Here is a 16094-nt window from a genome sequence, read left to right as displayed (position 1 = left end):
CACAATATCAAATCATTCATGAGCCATGACTGATAGCCTAACCGAGATTATTACGAGTGCTGCGAAGTGCGAGTATCGCAAATTTAACGCCATCGTTCGGGGGCGTCAAAGGAGCTCATAAACTAAGGAATTTTGAGCTCTGCCATTCTGCTACGTGTTAGCTAAGTTGAGTTCAGTAACTCTCCCCAATGTTATATGAGAATTCATGCCTTATATGAGAGTTTTACGTTATAAGGCTGAAAACAGAGTGAGCTCTCGCCTCGCCTATCAGAGACACTTGATTATTTTGGATCAGGTCATGTTCCCGGCCGCGCTATTGCTCGAGGCAAGATGGGTCGAGGCCCAAGTCACGAAGTGTACTTTCTTTCTATTTCAATAATGGATGTACATTATCTGTCTCCCAATGAACCAGTATACCAAGGACGTTCAGGGAAATAGGACCTGCCACTTCTTTTACTGACGACCTCGCCATGGATCATATGAGACAACCGGAGACCCTCCAGACTTACGAAGGCCTGCGAGACACGAAATTGCTGTACAGCTTATATTCTTCACTTCTTATATTAATACTTGTTGTGATCTCACTGGCACTTGTGGTCTGGTACTTGTTGGTGTACGGCGTCTTGCTGCAAAATAGGAGAAAGGAAGGAAATGCCTTCCTATTCCATGGAAGGTTCATCTTCTTTTACTCTTTCATTTCCTCGTGTATCTTATTATCCACATTTGATATTACTCCGTGGAAGAGGAGTGTAAATAATGTTCTGTAGGTATTACACAAATTTGGGAAATATCATTAATAATTATGCAAGTTTTACTTCCAGTACAACAGACGGGAACTAATCAAGGGTTGAATGCTCTGAAGGTTTAAGCTGCCACCTTTCATGTGAGGGAAAAGGGTTATAATGATATGATATAATTATTATGCGCTCACTGGACCCGCACTCGCTTTGTTCGAGTAAGCCGGCAAATACCTTACTCATCCGAAATTCCGAATCGCCATTTTAATTTAATCCGACATACACTGCTTTAAATGGGATTTGAGGTGCCCGATAAGAGGAGAGGTTTTGAGTTTTCTACTAAAGTGCTCTTTGGGATCAGAGTAAAATCGACCTCCCACTTTCTTAACCTTTCTAATTAGTACAAAGATTTAAATAGTAATTATTTGAATTTCAGTGTATAACGCCACGCTTTTCTCTAAATATATAATGAAAAGCACAACTAAAATTTTCACAACCGTGTAATGGCGCGTGAGTACATTTTATTATGTTATAACTCATAAATTTAAAAGTTTATTGATTCATTGATTCTTTAATTTTACGAAAGTTATTCTTTTGCCCATTTGGACATTAAATTTCTTAATTTCATCCCTTAATTGCTAATCCGAATCCCATGCTTTCACCAATACTTATAACTTAAACCATTTTTTCGAGGTATTATTTAAGTGGAAGAAATATCTTTCCTTATTTCCAGACGTTCTTCAAATATTCTTTCCATCCTGAAATTAAATAATAAAATAAATCGATTTTAATCATCTAATTAAATATTCTGAAAGATATCTTACTAACCACTTTCGCCGTTCACATTTTACTGGTTTAAGCTCGTATTTTACTGAACTAAGCGGTAGCAAACCCAAACCGGCTTATGATACCAAATGAGGAGGGATATACATATTGTTGGTCGTACGTTATTACCATTTTGTCTCGGTTAAAATTGTGGAATCTCTTTATTCCGTTAAGTAAGAGTGTTCAGACTTTTTCAATACGACCCGAGCATTAGAATTCACCCCTAGATACGCTTTAAATGTTTTTATGTATATACCGCGTAAAAGGCATTTTCACTTTACCACTAAAATTCATCGTTTTTACCTTTTTGCTCTATCTCTCCGAAATATAATTTAAAGTTGAAATTTATCCAAATGAATTCTTAATTATTAAGAAGAAAGATATTTCGGCTTCAAAGAGACGTGTAGTACTAGAAGCTAGAGCAAACGGAATAGATAGTCTTCGTGGTTCGGAAAGAATGTCAACAAGTAAACGTCGAACGTCTTCGGTTATTTGGGTTCAGGAATAACGTCGTTGGGCTACACTGAATCCATCATTAATAAGTAGTCGTATTGCATGAATATCGATCTATTGTATGCATGGTTTAAGGCTATTCAATGGTATAATTGAGTTTTATACGTGCTTCGATGAGCGCCGTTTGCACAAACAAATGCTTGGCTTCGATTCAAAACGGGTGGTTCCAAGTGAGTATTGACTTATTGCCCTGAACCTCCCTGACGCACGGTCAAAATGCTTCCCCATTCTCTTTAAAATTTTCCGCTAATCTTTTCCTTTTGAATTCGCTCAATGCTTCCCAAAATTCCTTCTTGGCATTCACCCTAGATATGTTGTAATCATAAGTGATCTCAACTATTTTTTCGCTAGAGATATCATCCCTAATAATTTTCATTTTGGCATGAAATAGCCTTTGACGTCGCAGTGCCTATCTAATATTTGCGTTGTACCATCTAGGATCCGTGTTATCCTTCATAACTTTACTAGGAATGAACTTGTTGACTGCTGAGCGCGTGATCTCCACGTATCCTCATTCACGCATTTTAGGCCATTGTAGTCCCCTTTTTTATACATGTAAATTTTTCTTTTAGGCTTTTTATTTCGGACCCCATGTAGCGAAAACAGCATTTACTGTACAATGCGAGAGAAATGTGAATGCCTTGAGAGAGGAATGGATAGACCTAGAAAGTCATACGTGAATATGATCTATGTAAATATAGGAGTGTTTAGGGACCTCTGAAAGAATGCGCCGGGGTCGGGAACCCAGTGGCCCCACCTTCTCTACGGATTTACTGTTCATTCACATTTACTGTTACCGTCATTATTACAAATGATAAACGAAAAAAAGATTACTTCGGGAATACTCGAGAATTATCGGGAAATACGAGTACGATTTGGCTTTCTCGATTCCCGAAGGTGATTAAATTTTGGGAATTTATAAACCCTACTTTTTTAGTTTCTATAGTTAAGACTTTTTTGGAAATGTTTGTTGCCAAAAAATCAAGAATATTATCGTCCCTATTTGGTGAAATGACAATTTGACGCTAGAAGTTCAACGTAAAAGAATTCAATAGCGATTCGCAGGAATCTTCGTCCTTACCCTCCGTTTTAAAACTATATGTGCTCCAGTCAATAGGTGGGACATTGAAATTCCGACCGATTATAACTTCGCGATCATTGTGTTGGGACGAGAAACCGTTGATTTGCTGATCTAATATCGTAGGCAAGAAGACGGATTCAAAGAACCTGCGGGATATGCCGCGACAGTAACTTTTAACGGAGTCACCCGCTAATAATTAATAACAATGCAATTATTTTAAAGAGCAAAAATCATTCGCCTTGATCGGAATACGAACCCGGATCCCTCGATGCCCGTCCGAGTGCTTGAACCAGTTAAGCTACTGATCCCAGTCAAGGTGAATGGAATGAAATTTACCCTTCGAAATTATTGCATTGTAAGAGGACGGATGTCTTTGGTCTCTGGCTCATATCAATAGATTCAAGTATCATCCATTGTTACCAGGTAGACAAAAAATCTTCTTCGTCCTGCTTAAAAATATTAAACAACTCCCTTGACAGCCGTGTTTGCTTCTGAAAAGGAGAAACTAGTCGTGGGACCCAGCGTGTTGACACCTTTGACATGAGCAGCTCTTCGTGCTAAATTTTTCACCCGCTACCTTGTAAGTTCAGTAACTTTCGCTAAGATTAGCCTCATTCATGACCTTTTGGATGACTGCACTTAGCTCTAATATAATAAAGACCTCCACTTTCTTCACTGTGGTGGCATCGTCCGTGAGTGATGGTCTTCCACTACTTGGATCGTCTGTGAGAAACATGTGGCCGGTTTGAAAATTCTTTTCCCACCTCAAAGCTGAGCCTTATGAAGGGATATCATTTCGATAAAAATCCGTAATTTCATCGTGGATTTGTCGGGCACTGTAACCTTTCAAACGAAGGCATTAATCACACTACGAAGCTCCATCTTCTCCGTAGTGCGAGTAACTTCAATTTACGGCTTATTCAAACAAAAAAATCAAAATTAACAGCTGTAACTTACAGCATTATGTACATAAAGATCAATTGTTATGCAGAATAATTTGTATGGAGATATTACGGTTATTTCTTCGTAACACTTTCTTAAAAACGATACCCCTACGCATAATTTGAAGATTGCGGAGGAAAATATGCAAGCCTGCCTTACTCCTTTCCATATTTTAGCTTTACTTTCACCGCATTATTGATCAGAACTTGCTCTTATCTGCTCCTCATAGATGGAGCATGTGTACTTTGACCGTCGGCCATTCCACACGTTTCAGCCCAGAAAAACATACCGGAAATATGTGGACAAGCTAACAAAAAATTAGGATTTATTAGAAGAGTACTGGGTAAATGTGATGAAAAGGTCAAAGAGAAATGTTATATTTCGCTGGTTTGTTCTCATTTAGAATATGCCTCTAGTGCTTGGAACTGATTGCCCCATTGGATCGCATAAAGCGTAGAGGAGCTAGGTTTTGTAAACATTGTTATGATAAACTTAGTAGAGTATCCAAAATATTAGAGGAGCTAGGCTGGGAATCACTCAAGAAGCGAAGGTTAAATTACAGATTGAAGCTCTTGCATAAATTGGAAGGTCTATTTAGCAGTGATGTCGAAAATATATTATTACCCCCATCGTACTACGGTAGCAGAAATAATGCTAATGAAATTGGAGAGATTAAGTGTAGAACGGATAGATTTAAGATGTCATTTTTTCCACGAACGATAGGGGTCATAATAACATTGTCTGAGCGCGGTAGAGGTAAAAATATTCGGGCCGAAGTTAGTCTGCTGTGTATTCACCCCCCGCCACACACCCTAGCAGTGGCTTGCTGGGTACTAAAATAGCATCATCTCCTGTGCAGCCGTATGTTCAATGATTCCTATCTTATCTTTTCGGATGCTCTCATTTCACGAGCTTTACCTTATCGTGATGGAGAAACGTACTATAGATATAATATCATATAAAGATATCATCATAAATATCTTCCACTACATCAGAATCGTAATTTTGTTTTTTGCTTGTAAACTTGTATCACTGCGCATGTATACTTGCATTATGTGTTTCGTTACTACCTCCACCATGGGGATCTCCTTTCTTCTAATTGGTACCTCTTTTTTCACATTCATTGTAACACGCCTTCGAAGCATTTGGCTTGCTATCAGTGTTCCATTGATGCATCCTTTGTGAACTACCCCGTGGTTTAAAATAATCAGTGGTGGTTTGCTATTCCTGTCGGTAATTATAAGTTGTTTTCCCTTCGTCTTTCACATCGTAATACTATGATCATGTAAGCATAGTTTACTATGCCTACAGTGAAATGAGTGAGTGATACCGATAACTGTGATCCCCTCATTCACTCGTGGAGTACTGCTAAGCCCATAGCCGATTTCTTTGCAGTCAATGGGCTGTAACACAGCCTTTGCCAAATAAGAGAACTTTCCTCAGATTTTTTATTATGTCGTTAACCCTTTATCCAATTATGAATCTCTACTCCAATTGAGCTTTGCTTGTTGTCCACGATTGCTTAATCGTCGATTATCTTCCAGTTAGTTCCCACCTGATATTTATATAGAGCTATCTTCTTAAAGCTAAGTTACTAATAGTATCTAATTATTTAGCTAATAGTTGGTCAATTAATATTTCATGTAGCCAATAAATTAAGTAATTAGATTGTGATCGTGATCTTATTGGCACTTATTACGTTTTATTTGCTGGTGATTGGCGTCGTGCTGCAAAACAGGAGCAAGAGAGGGCATTCCTTCCTGTTTCATGGACAATTCCTTTTCTATTACGTTTTATTTTCCTTTTGGACCGTGCTTCTGATTCCAATATTTTTTCTGCGACCGAAGAATGTAGTTAATTCACCATAAGTACTGCAACTATTTCAGGAACTCCATTAATTTCTATAAATATTACTACTGCGCACAGTCGGAGTGTAATTTGATCTTGAGCGCTCTGAGGACTGCTTCGCGAGGTCGCTCATGCGCGACAAAACATTTGGTGGCATTACTACCATTTATGTTTACTCTAAAGATTCGTACCCGCGTTATTTGATATAGCAGGCGAGTGTACTACTCAGTTCGATAGGTCTAACCGCCGGTTAGGCTACTTTTATTACTCTGAAATAGCATTGCTGTCTGAGGGATGTCCCAGAAGGTGTTTTGAGTTGTTGAAGTAGTCCTTGTGATCAGAGGCATACCCTACTCCTAGTTTATCCTTCAATTAATTATAGAAAATTTAGTGAAATAAACTTCACATCGAAGTACAATTCTTTTAAATAAGTATCTAAGGGCAAAAATATAAAGCTATAAAAAAATAATATCACCCTTTTGGATTTGTAGTTTTATGTATCGTCTATATTTTTATTTATAATGATTATTTATATGGCTATATTTATCTCGATTGTGAAGAACCACTTCACATCCTATGACGCTCCTATTCAAAACGATCGAACATTAACTAATAGTTGCAGGAATATTGAATAGGTAAGGAAATAAGTAACACATCACGTATGGCGTTGTGTCAGCCACAGACTTGACTATAAAATATGAATAGAATCGAAAAGATTTATTTTGTTCTTGGAAGCGAGAGCGGCTTAGTCACTTTCGATCATTTTCAACAAATTATAACCTTAATGCTCTTCTTTAGCCGACGTCAGCCTCGAAAGTTCAAAATTTTATTTTATTTATTTTCTACCCTTCGTTTGGGTTCTTTTCAGGGTCGATTAGGCAAACACATGCTCCAAGTTAATTCATTGCGATAAAGGAGCCGATGATCGTTCAGCGGAATCTATAAACGATATAGTGCATTGTTTTGAGGTTTGCGAAGATTGTGAATGAAACTCAGAGTCATGTACATGATAGAATGTTTCGGGACCATCATTAGATTAGATTAGGAGAGAGACGGTCAACTCTGCGCGAAGATTCGTTTAATTCCTTTCTCAACTTAACTCCATTTTTTTATTTTAATTTTTTCGAAGACGTAGTTACCAACTTAGTATGCCCAGGGAGAAAGAACACTTGAATTTGAGACATTTAGAAGGCCTCAAAAAGATTTCAAATGGTGGTGGTCCAAATGTGACGATCGATTTTGTTCATTCTGTTTTACGCTATTCCGATATATTTTAAAGTATTTCTCGAGGCATCTAAAGACTGATCCCATTTATAATTTGATTTAAAGAGTGGTACTTCAATGATTTTTAGTCTTCGTATTTTTAAAAGTTGTCTCTATCGGTTGGATAGCCACGGAAGTAGTTATTACTTGAATTTTCGTGATAATGACTGCGAAATTCATGAATTACAACTGAACAGAGTAGCGCATGTGGATGAATCATGTCTGTTCAGTTTTTGTCCAAGAAAAAATTTTTAAAATTTGAACACAGTGTATTCAAGGGTCATTTGATAGTTTCGATATAACTTGCTTTTTTCAGCATCTTCATTAAGAGGCATTTTGATTCATTAGGATTTTTACTGAAAACCATTTGACGAAATCCCTTCAAATAAACCAAATGTGAAAAAATTTCAATTTAACCTATTCACGGCCCGAAGACTTGAGCAGAGGTTAGAATTCACAAAGATGGGATAAGACACAAACTGCTGAATACAAATACAAAATGGCAGTACAGCCTAAAATAAAGTCTATATACTATACGTATACGTAACATGACTCTTCATATTTTGTGCCCAGTGCTCATGAAATCGCAATTATAGCAGTTGTCTGAAGGAAAACACCCTTTCGATGGCAAATAAAACTCGTGTTCTTGAAGCCATTGACGAAGAATATAGCCTGCCTTTGGAGTAGTTCCCGATAAAAATTACGACACGGTGAGCCTTATGAAAGGACGAATTATCTCCGGCTAGTAAAAATTAGATAAAATATTATATCCGTGTAGCGAGCATTATTGGGGTGCTAGTAATATTGCGGAAAGATGGATTTCTCACAGCTGCATTTTATATTAATGTTGCGAACAATCCGCCAATGAATTTACCGTTAAATTTCTTTTTCCCCGTGGTAGCATGAATTCAATACATATTGTTTCATATAAATTTAAAGTAAACTTTAGTAGAATATTTATTTACTTATGGAAATACGTACATACACGCAGATACGCGAAGAGAGTGGCGAAGTGACTGATCTCTATTTTTACTATTTACGATAACTATTTCATCCATTTACAATTACTTCTATTCGAGCTGACCCTCTATTCTTACCTAGAATATCTTCAAATACTCCTTGTTTTTTGGGAGTCTAATTACAGCTGTTCAAAATTTTCAAAATGACCGTTAACTTGGAATATAATACAAATAAAATACACTTTGAACATTTGCCAAGTTCACAATGATTTTATCTAAGTATTGAAAATTTTTGGCAAGGAATACTTTTAGCAAATTTTATTGTTTCAACAGTAATACCTTAACTTGATACGTTTTGATTTCTGCTATTCATTGCTCTTTTCTTGTGGCACGAGACATTGCCATAAAATATGAAGAGCCCCTAACATTCTAAACTAAGGATGCCCTTGCCCAGCCACAAAATTTGTATCATTGTGAAATCCCGACCTTAGGTTGATTGCCCCATACGCGAGATATGTCTCATTTCTCCTGGGCGTGAAATGGGAGCTGCGAGGGAGAGAATTATTGGATGAACTCGCCGGACGAACTCACAAAGATGGAACGTCCAAGGGCGTGGTATTCGTCGCAAACCACCAAAGTACCCTCGATGCACTCGGTAAGTTAAGGTGAGTTTCCTAAAGTGGAAGCTTTTTCTATAATTTGATTTGATTAATTAAGGAACGAGAATATACAATGTGATTAAAATTAGATTCATCCCGAGGTTATTTATCGAAATATTTTTCTCTCTAAAGAAAGCCGCCAAATTTCAACCAAGGGCGTTGTTATTCGCCAATATTGTTACGTCTACTGTACGTCATTATCATACTTCGGTGTACGTATTTTACGCACCCCTCGACTATATCAATATGCACTCAAAGTTTTATGGCCATTTTAGAACTAAAATTTCCAGTGATGTTAACGACATCGAATGGTTTCCTTCTTTTGATATTAATCAAATGCCTGATGCATTTACTTTGTGATGGATAATGAAAGTACATTCAACAGGAATAGTATTTATCAAAATGTATCATGTTTCATAATTTCCCCGGCTCAATATTGAAGACATTTTTTGTCTCTGATGTGCTCAAAATTTCAGTTCATTTATTCAGGATTTTTTCAGGTCATTTAAGCAGAAAAAAGTTTGAGTGTTACTTATAGCTAACGATGCCGTAATTTCTCTTTCCCTGAACTTTTTATTGACGCTGATAGTATTATATTGTTGAATTTAAATCAACCAAATTAAAGTGACATATACATGCTTTTCCAGCTACCACAAAAAACTACTGAAGTTAAGACGTTTTTATATAGTTTATTAGAATTTATAAAGAATATTTATTATAGTTTATGCCAATTTCATTAAATATATGTATATCTTTTTATGACTCCATTTATATGAAACGGATAGCTAGTAGTCACCCTATTTAATAAAGTTTGATATTGAAAATGAGACTCATGAAATTCATTTAAAACATTCCAGGATTGATGCATTTGTGGGAATCGTTTCATCCTATGGCTGTAGTGATCAAGAAAGAAGTGTTCTACGTGTGGCCATTCGGTTTGGCGGCTTACCTCGCTGGTGCCATTTATGTCGACCGATCGCGAGGGAAAAATGCCTTTTATTCAATAGAAGCATCTGCTCAACGTGCTGCTCAAGACAAAGTAAGTGAAAAGAGATTTTTTCCGCTTGAATTTTGTCTGTGGATCGTAAGAGTAATTCCACAATTACTGATGATTATATTTATACTATTACATAATTATATAATAATAACTAATTTTGGCTTTTTTAAATAATTTTTAAAAATAGTCATTGCTTTGCACGTCAAAACTAAGAATTGCTGAAGTTAAATAAGACTTAAGCATTGCACTACTGTATGAACTTGGCCCTTCCTGACATGTGACTTTAAACGCTCTTGCAAATTTAAGAACTATTTTTGTGGCTTTTAACTATTTTGAATACAAAAATCATAAAAATATAATATTCAGATGTGACATAGGATTTCCAGCTGCTAATATGGATTACCGACGAATACGGCACCGGGCTCATAAGGTCGTCCTATATGTGTGGCGAACGAAGTTCTGATTTTACAGTGTCTTACAGTAATAACTAAGGGTCCATTCATTTTGAAAACTATGAAAGGCTTGGTTACTAGCTATCAAAGAATGAAAAGTTTCTTTGAATCGCTCTCTAAATATTAAGAATCAGCATTTATAAAGAGAACAACTAATGAAGTTTTTCAACCATATTAATTGAAAATAATTAACAACATTGAAGTTCGTCATTAATCCGTAATGTCAAAGAATTTGTACACGGATATTTGCTATGCCACAAGGCAATATGAAACAATGATTGAAATTTTTATAACTATTCCATTATTATTTCTTATAATCTATGATCAAATAGCGTAGGGGTCACTTTTTTAAGTTGAGTATCTATAAATATACATATTACAAAAGCGGTAATTTTTTATCGTCAGCAGTGACTATATGTCAACTTCTCTGTGTAGTGTCATTTTATAACCATATCAAGTCAATTATTATGCAAATACGTGGCCTTGAGGGTCCCAAGACAGATTTGCTCATTTAGAGTCATGTATTCCCATTGTTTTGACGCATGAATTCCTGTGCGTACGTACCATGCGTCCGATTTGTGTGTGAGGCTCATGACGCCAAGCGTCATGAGCCTCACACACATATCGGCCGCGAACGCAAGTACTCGAAAATTATTTTTATCTATTCATTCCTTGCGCGATAAGGTGTTTAGAAACAGAGATTCCAGGCATCCCGCTCAGTTTCCGCCGTTTTTCTGCCGCTAATCCCCATTGTACGCTACTTCACAGCTTTCAGTAAAATTCTGTGATAATTAATTTCTAATCGAACATTTAATGCCATAGTACAATTTATGCATCTATTTTTGTGCTATTGAAATAGTTTGAAATAATTTCTTGAAGACACTGGCGATGACGGCGCATAACATACGATCAGTAATTATAGTGACCAACTGGTATTAGATTGATTAATATGAATTTAAAATTAATAATAATAAATAAATTAATATTAATATAAAGACAGAAGAAGTTATTTCGTCTGAGACATGATCCAAACAGCGTTAAGATTGTAATCTTTACATTTAATTAATGCGCTGCGACTGTTTTGATTTCCGCGGGTAAAATAATGAACTGCCATAATCTTACTTCCTTTTTCAACTTTTCGATTCGTTGAATAATGCTGCTTCAGTGGCTGCTTACATGCAGAAAATACCGAAGCCTAGCGTATTTACAAGAGCTATTGAGCAGAGTGTTGCCTCTTAAGCATAACTTTCTCCGCGGGCGGCTCTCTTCTTTCAGATCTAAAATTCTTCTCTTCCCCGAGGGCACAAGGAACCGCTCAAACGTGAGCTGGGATGGAGACGACTTGTCACTCAAAGGTTTGCTTCCTTTAAAAAGCGGCGCGTTCCGGGCGGCCATCAGCTCCGGCATCCCCGTTGTCCCAATTGTCTTCTATCCTTACGTGTTCATCGATGAGAAGAGGCTACTCTTCGGCCAAGGTAAGTAGTTTCTATTTGCGCCCTGGACTCCAAGCCGTGTTTTTCTATATTTGTCCTTAGGTCAACTGGCAATCCTAAACTTTCCAAGGAAAGCAAAATTATTATGGTCTGTATGTCTTTAGTACGGTTATTGGTAACATGAACAATGACATTATGTTTCGTTTTACTGGCACATTTACTATTTCATTATTCCCCAACATTACTTAATCGGTTTGATCATTCTCTGAAGAAACATTCCGAGTTCCGCTGCGTGTGTTGTATCTGGAGTATTAACGTTCTGAGCTTTATAAAAACTCATTGCAACGCGGAGAAACGTGGATCCACAAAATGATCAACAAGCAGGAAGTGTTTCCTCAGTATTGATAACTGCTTCGGAACCCATAGTTTAAGTTCACTTGCACTTGAAAAAGCTCCGTAGTTATCTCTTCATCACTCTTATCACCAAGAGCGTCAGCATCTTTTTTTGTACACGATCATGATTTTTGACTACAAGATAACCACTGCAATCTGACGCCTTCGTTGTTTTAAGAGATGCGTTATCTTTTCCTGGCGTAGTCATTTGATAAATATTCCCTTATTAGGGTAAAATCCCAAAATTTTAGCTGTCTCTTCAAATACAACGCACATCTATTGGGTCTGTGCATGTGTATCTACCTCGAAGGTTATGTATACATGCCACAGGGGTCTACCGTTTACGGAAGGTTTTGGATGGGTACAGACTGATATTCGTGACATTTCTTAGATTTTCCTCAAAACACACAAACGTGGCATCTGTTCTAGAATTCCGCATACTTTTATCTCCCTTCATTCGGTCCAACATCCCAATCCTTTGCCTACCCCTACCTCGCATGCCTACAGTCCTTTCTATCAGTCTTCAGCATTCCATTCAATCCCATCCCAGCCAATCAAAATACCCTACATCTATCTTTCCTTTTGGATTTCTTCCAGCAATTCTCTCTCCTCCCCTCCATGCCTAGCAATTCGCCGTTTGTTTACCTTTCCGCCCACTTCACCTTTTCCATCATTCTCCAGACCCACATATCAAAAGCCTCCAATCTATGATTATCACCTTGCATCACTGACCATGGTACCGCACCACATAGAATCAAAATTTTCATACCTACATATGCATAAATACATGTAGGTACCTATAGCCTCAGGCACAAATCCATTCGCAGAAATTCATTCAATGATGATTTCATACGCTCAAGAGTTTATGATAATGCGAAATCGGGTCAAAACTGTGAATCCAATAGCATTGTATAATATATAACCTAAATGAGGGTGTGTGTAATGACAGTAAATACTTGGAATGTTTACTGCTCTCTCATGATTGACCAATAATTCAAAGTATTATTCCGTTCCATTTTTCCAGTCAACACAGAACATACCCCATTAATTTATTCGTCCCTAGTGGCTATCGAGTCCTAATCGCAATACTTAAGTTTATTTATTTTTTCAATAGTGAGAGCATGTTCTTCTTAACTACGATAAAGATCGCATTGATAATCATGAATTGTGGGTGTCGTACTTGTTATCGTAATTAATCTTTCCTTTATATTATCGAACTCGATGAAAAGAACTTTAAAGTTTTAAATGTCGGTTCGCAGAATTTTCGCCTGCTATTTTCACATTACTACGATCTTAGTATTTAATTTATTGTTTGGATTTCCCAAAACTCGATATATTTTAAGTTATCGCTCCGTAGCTTGAACAATAAAAGATAGTCTCAGTTTTAACTTGGTGAAAATCTTTCATACCGGAAAAGAAATACCTGATGGTGTTGTATGGCAGCAATTATGGGCCATGGGGATCGGCATTTATTTCCATTTATTTCATCAATCCTAAATGGTTAGCATGTTGAGATCGTAATGATACTGCTGTTGATGTAATTCTCGTGAATCAGCTCTTTTCTTATTATCGGTAGCTACTATGAGTGGCTTCAATTTTTAATCAACAATCTAATGCTAAAGATAATAAAATAATACCGTTGAAATGATCGAGAGACGGAGTAGCGTGGTTATAAGCCACGTTGGCCGCCTTCCCTAATGGAAGACACACAATGTCAGTTACCGCAATTACTTGCGTTGCTTCATAGCCGAGTTGTATTGGAGGACACAATATGGGAGGAGAACATGTACTATTTCTTCAGTAGGCTCTTCAGAAAAGAGGCCGAATGATGTCAACTTTATGTTACAACACTTGGTATTGTGTTTACGTATTTTGAGGAAAGTTTTCTATACTTAGCGGCAAGTGATGCAACTGCGAGGCAGTCTCTAACTTTAAGAAACAATATTCATGAAAACGTTGTTCAGTCACTTTCGGAAGATATTTCCAGCTTTGAAAGAGGCTTAACCAATGGGGCACAAGAAACCAGGGGTATCATATTTCCCGAATGTTCGGAGAGGAGCTAAACCTAAAAAATCTCATATGATTTCCTAGATTTTTTTTAATCCTACAAACGGAAACATCTGGGCATATTTATTTTTTCTCTCATTACAAGGCTCTTGAATTTTTGTAACTGCATTCAAACACCTCTCAACAATACATTTTCATGAAAAAAGTTGCATACGCCTTAGAAAATCGCTTATTTCTGTGAATAAAATATTTCTTTTAGCGGGATGAGGAAGAAAATGATGCGAAATTTGCTTCTAAATATTGTTACATGAATTCGCAGTTGATGTGCGTTAAAAATTCTGACATATTTATGTATAAAAATAGACCTTTCAGGTGTGATTTGGTGTAATATCATGATTCATTAAAAATGGTAATTTTCCACAAAATAAAATTTAATGGGACCGGTTTCCATGCAACTACATCATCATTATGTTTGTCACCTGATGATAACGCAGTTACATTGAAACCGGTCACATTAAATTTTATTTTGTGAAAAATTGCCTATTTATAATTAATTGTTGTTTATTTCCTTGACCCCTAAGCTAAGGGCGAACCGGGTGGTCGGCGGAGAGCAGCCCAAAAAATACCATTCGTATGTATCTTGGACTCCAATCCAACTTAAAAAACAAATTAAAGGCCTACCGAGAGGTTCTAAAAAGCACAAATATAAGGTAAATAATACCAAGAGGGCTTTTGAAAAATCGTAGTGTTCACGTTAGTTGCTATTTCGTATGATGTACATTGCTTTGGCATTGAAAGCTAAATGCATAGATGTTACTGTAATTCATAGTAGTAGTTTTAGAGGAAGCGACCGACCGCTGAGGTCATTTGCGCCTACTCTTAACAAAAGGAGCCAAGGGATCCGCAGCTTGACGTCCCATCCGACGGACGGCGTACTAACTCAAAGCACTCAAGTCAGGATCGGAATACTGAAAAAATATCTTACATCGCCGGGATTCGAACTCGGGCCCTCTTGGGGCAAGTCAGTACGTTAGCCACGGCATCATCCTGTTAGAAACACAACATTCCAGGAATTAATTAGGTGGGGTGTTGTCCAGTATCCTGAAGCAATATAAGCCATCGATCACTGTCTCGGAGAAATGTGAAAAGGGCTACATGTATTTATTATCACCTCCGCGGTCACATCTGTAACAGCAATGTGCAAGATCACTGACAACTGTATACTGAAGTTTATTGAAACTCTGTGTCACATGAAATTACTTCGGATATTTCAGCTATTTTTTTAGAAATGCATGCTTCATCAAAAAAATGGTAGTATTGATAAAACTGACAGAAAGAGTCTTCAGACGTTTGTGTCTTGTTCCGCTCAAATACGCGCATTTGTATTTACTGTAACGTACTTTTATATTTTTAAATTTTAATTCGAAGCATCTTGTTTCATTTTTTAGGGAAAGCTATCGTGAAAATCCTTCCAGAGATTTCGACAACTTCTTTAACAACGGAAGATATTCCAGCGTTAATGGAGAAAACTCACAAAATGATGACTAGAGAATACGAATTATTAGGGAAGGAGTTACTCTCTGAGATTCCACCGGACCATTTAGTCATTCGCAAAAAGGTAAAATGAAGAAAGAGCAATGAAAACCTTTTTGGAAACTGATCGAAGACAACCATTGGGTACGGGATCAACTGTTTATCATGTATCCAACTTACTGAAAAGAGCTCATTACCTACAAAATGGTGGAAGTAATTTTTGTGAAAGTCAGTTGAAATTTTTCGTTCCTTGGCTTTTAATGTTTATTTATTTTTTGTGTGGAAGAATAGATCAATGGCACTGATATGATATTATCTCGGTACTAAAATGAGGATAAGTCTTGGCAATGTATTAATTACACACTTCTCAAACATGCTGCTTTACATATTTTATGTAAGTTAAGAATAATGATTATGTCGTTTAGGAGCCACTTGAAACGAGTGGTGAATAA

General features: G+C 36.9%; 1 protein-coding gene across 1 annotated transcript; it reads left to right on the top strand.

Annotated features, from left to right (window-relative positions):
- The first annotated feature begins 470 nt into the window (after positions 1–470).
- Positions 471–15787, top strand: LOC139691424 (1-acyl-sn-glycerol-3-phosphate acyltransferase alpha-like). Its single transcript, XM_071589271.1, has 7 exons — positions 471–601; positions 5837–5948; positions 6745–6749; positions 8660–8823; positions 9685–9866; positions 11577–11751; positions 15558–15787. The coding sequence occupies exons 1-7, from the start codon at positions 471–473 to the stop codon at positions 15734–15736; spliced, it is 948 nt and encodes a 315-aa protein (XP_071445372.1). The 3' UTR covers positions 15737–15787.
- Positions 15788–16094: the final 307 nt, after the last annotated feature.

This window comes from Hetaerina americana, unplaced genomic scaffold, assembly GCF_022747635.1.
Source record: "Hetaerina americana unplaced genomic scaffold, ioHetAmer1.1.p SCAF_1, whole genome shotgun sequence".
In the NCBI taxonomy this organism is placed as follows: domain Eukaryota; kingdom Metazoa; phylum Arthropoda; class Insecta; order Odonata; family Calopterygidae; genus Hetaerina; species Hetaerina americana.
Note: the sequence above shows the minus strand (reverse complement) of the source record. Positions and strands in the feature narration are given on the sequence as shown.

Coding starts and splice junctions, on each gene's coding strand:
- LOC139691424 (XM_071589271.1), top strand. CDS start 471: ATGGATCATATGAGACAACCGGAGACCCTCCAGACTTACGAAGGCCTG. Junction 8,824..9,684: donor AAGTACCCTCGATGCACTCG/GTAAGTTAAGGT, acceptor AAAACATTCCAG/GATTGATGCATTTGTGGGAA. Junction 9,867..11,576: donor AACGTGCTGCTCAAGACAAA/GTAAGTGAAAAG, acceptor CTCTTCCCCGAG/GGCACAAGGAACCGCTCAAA.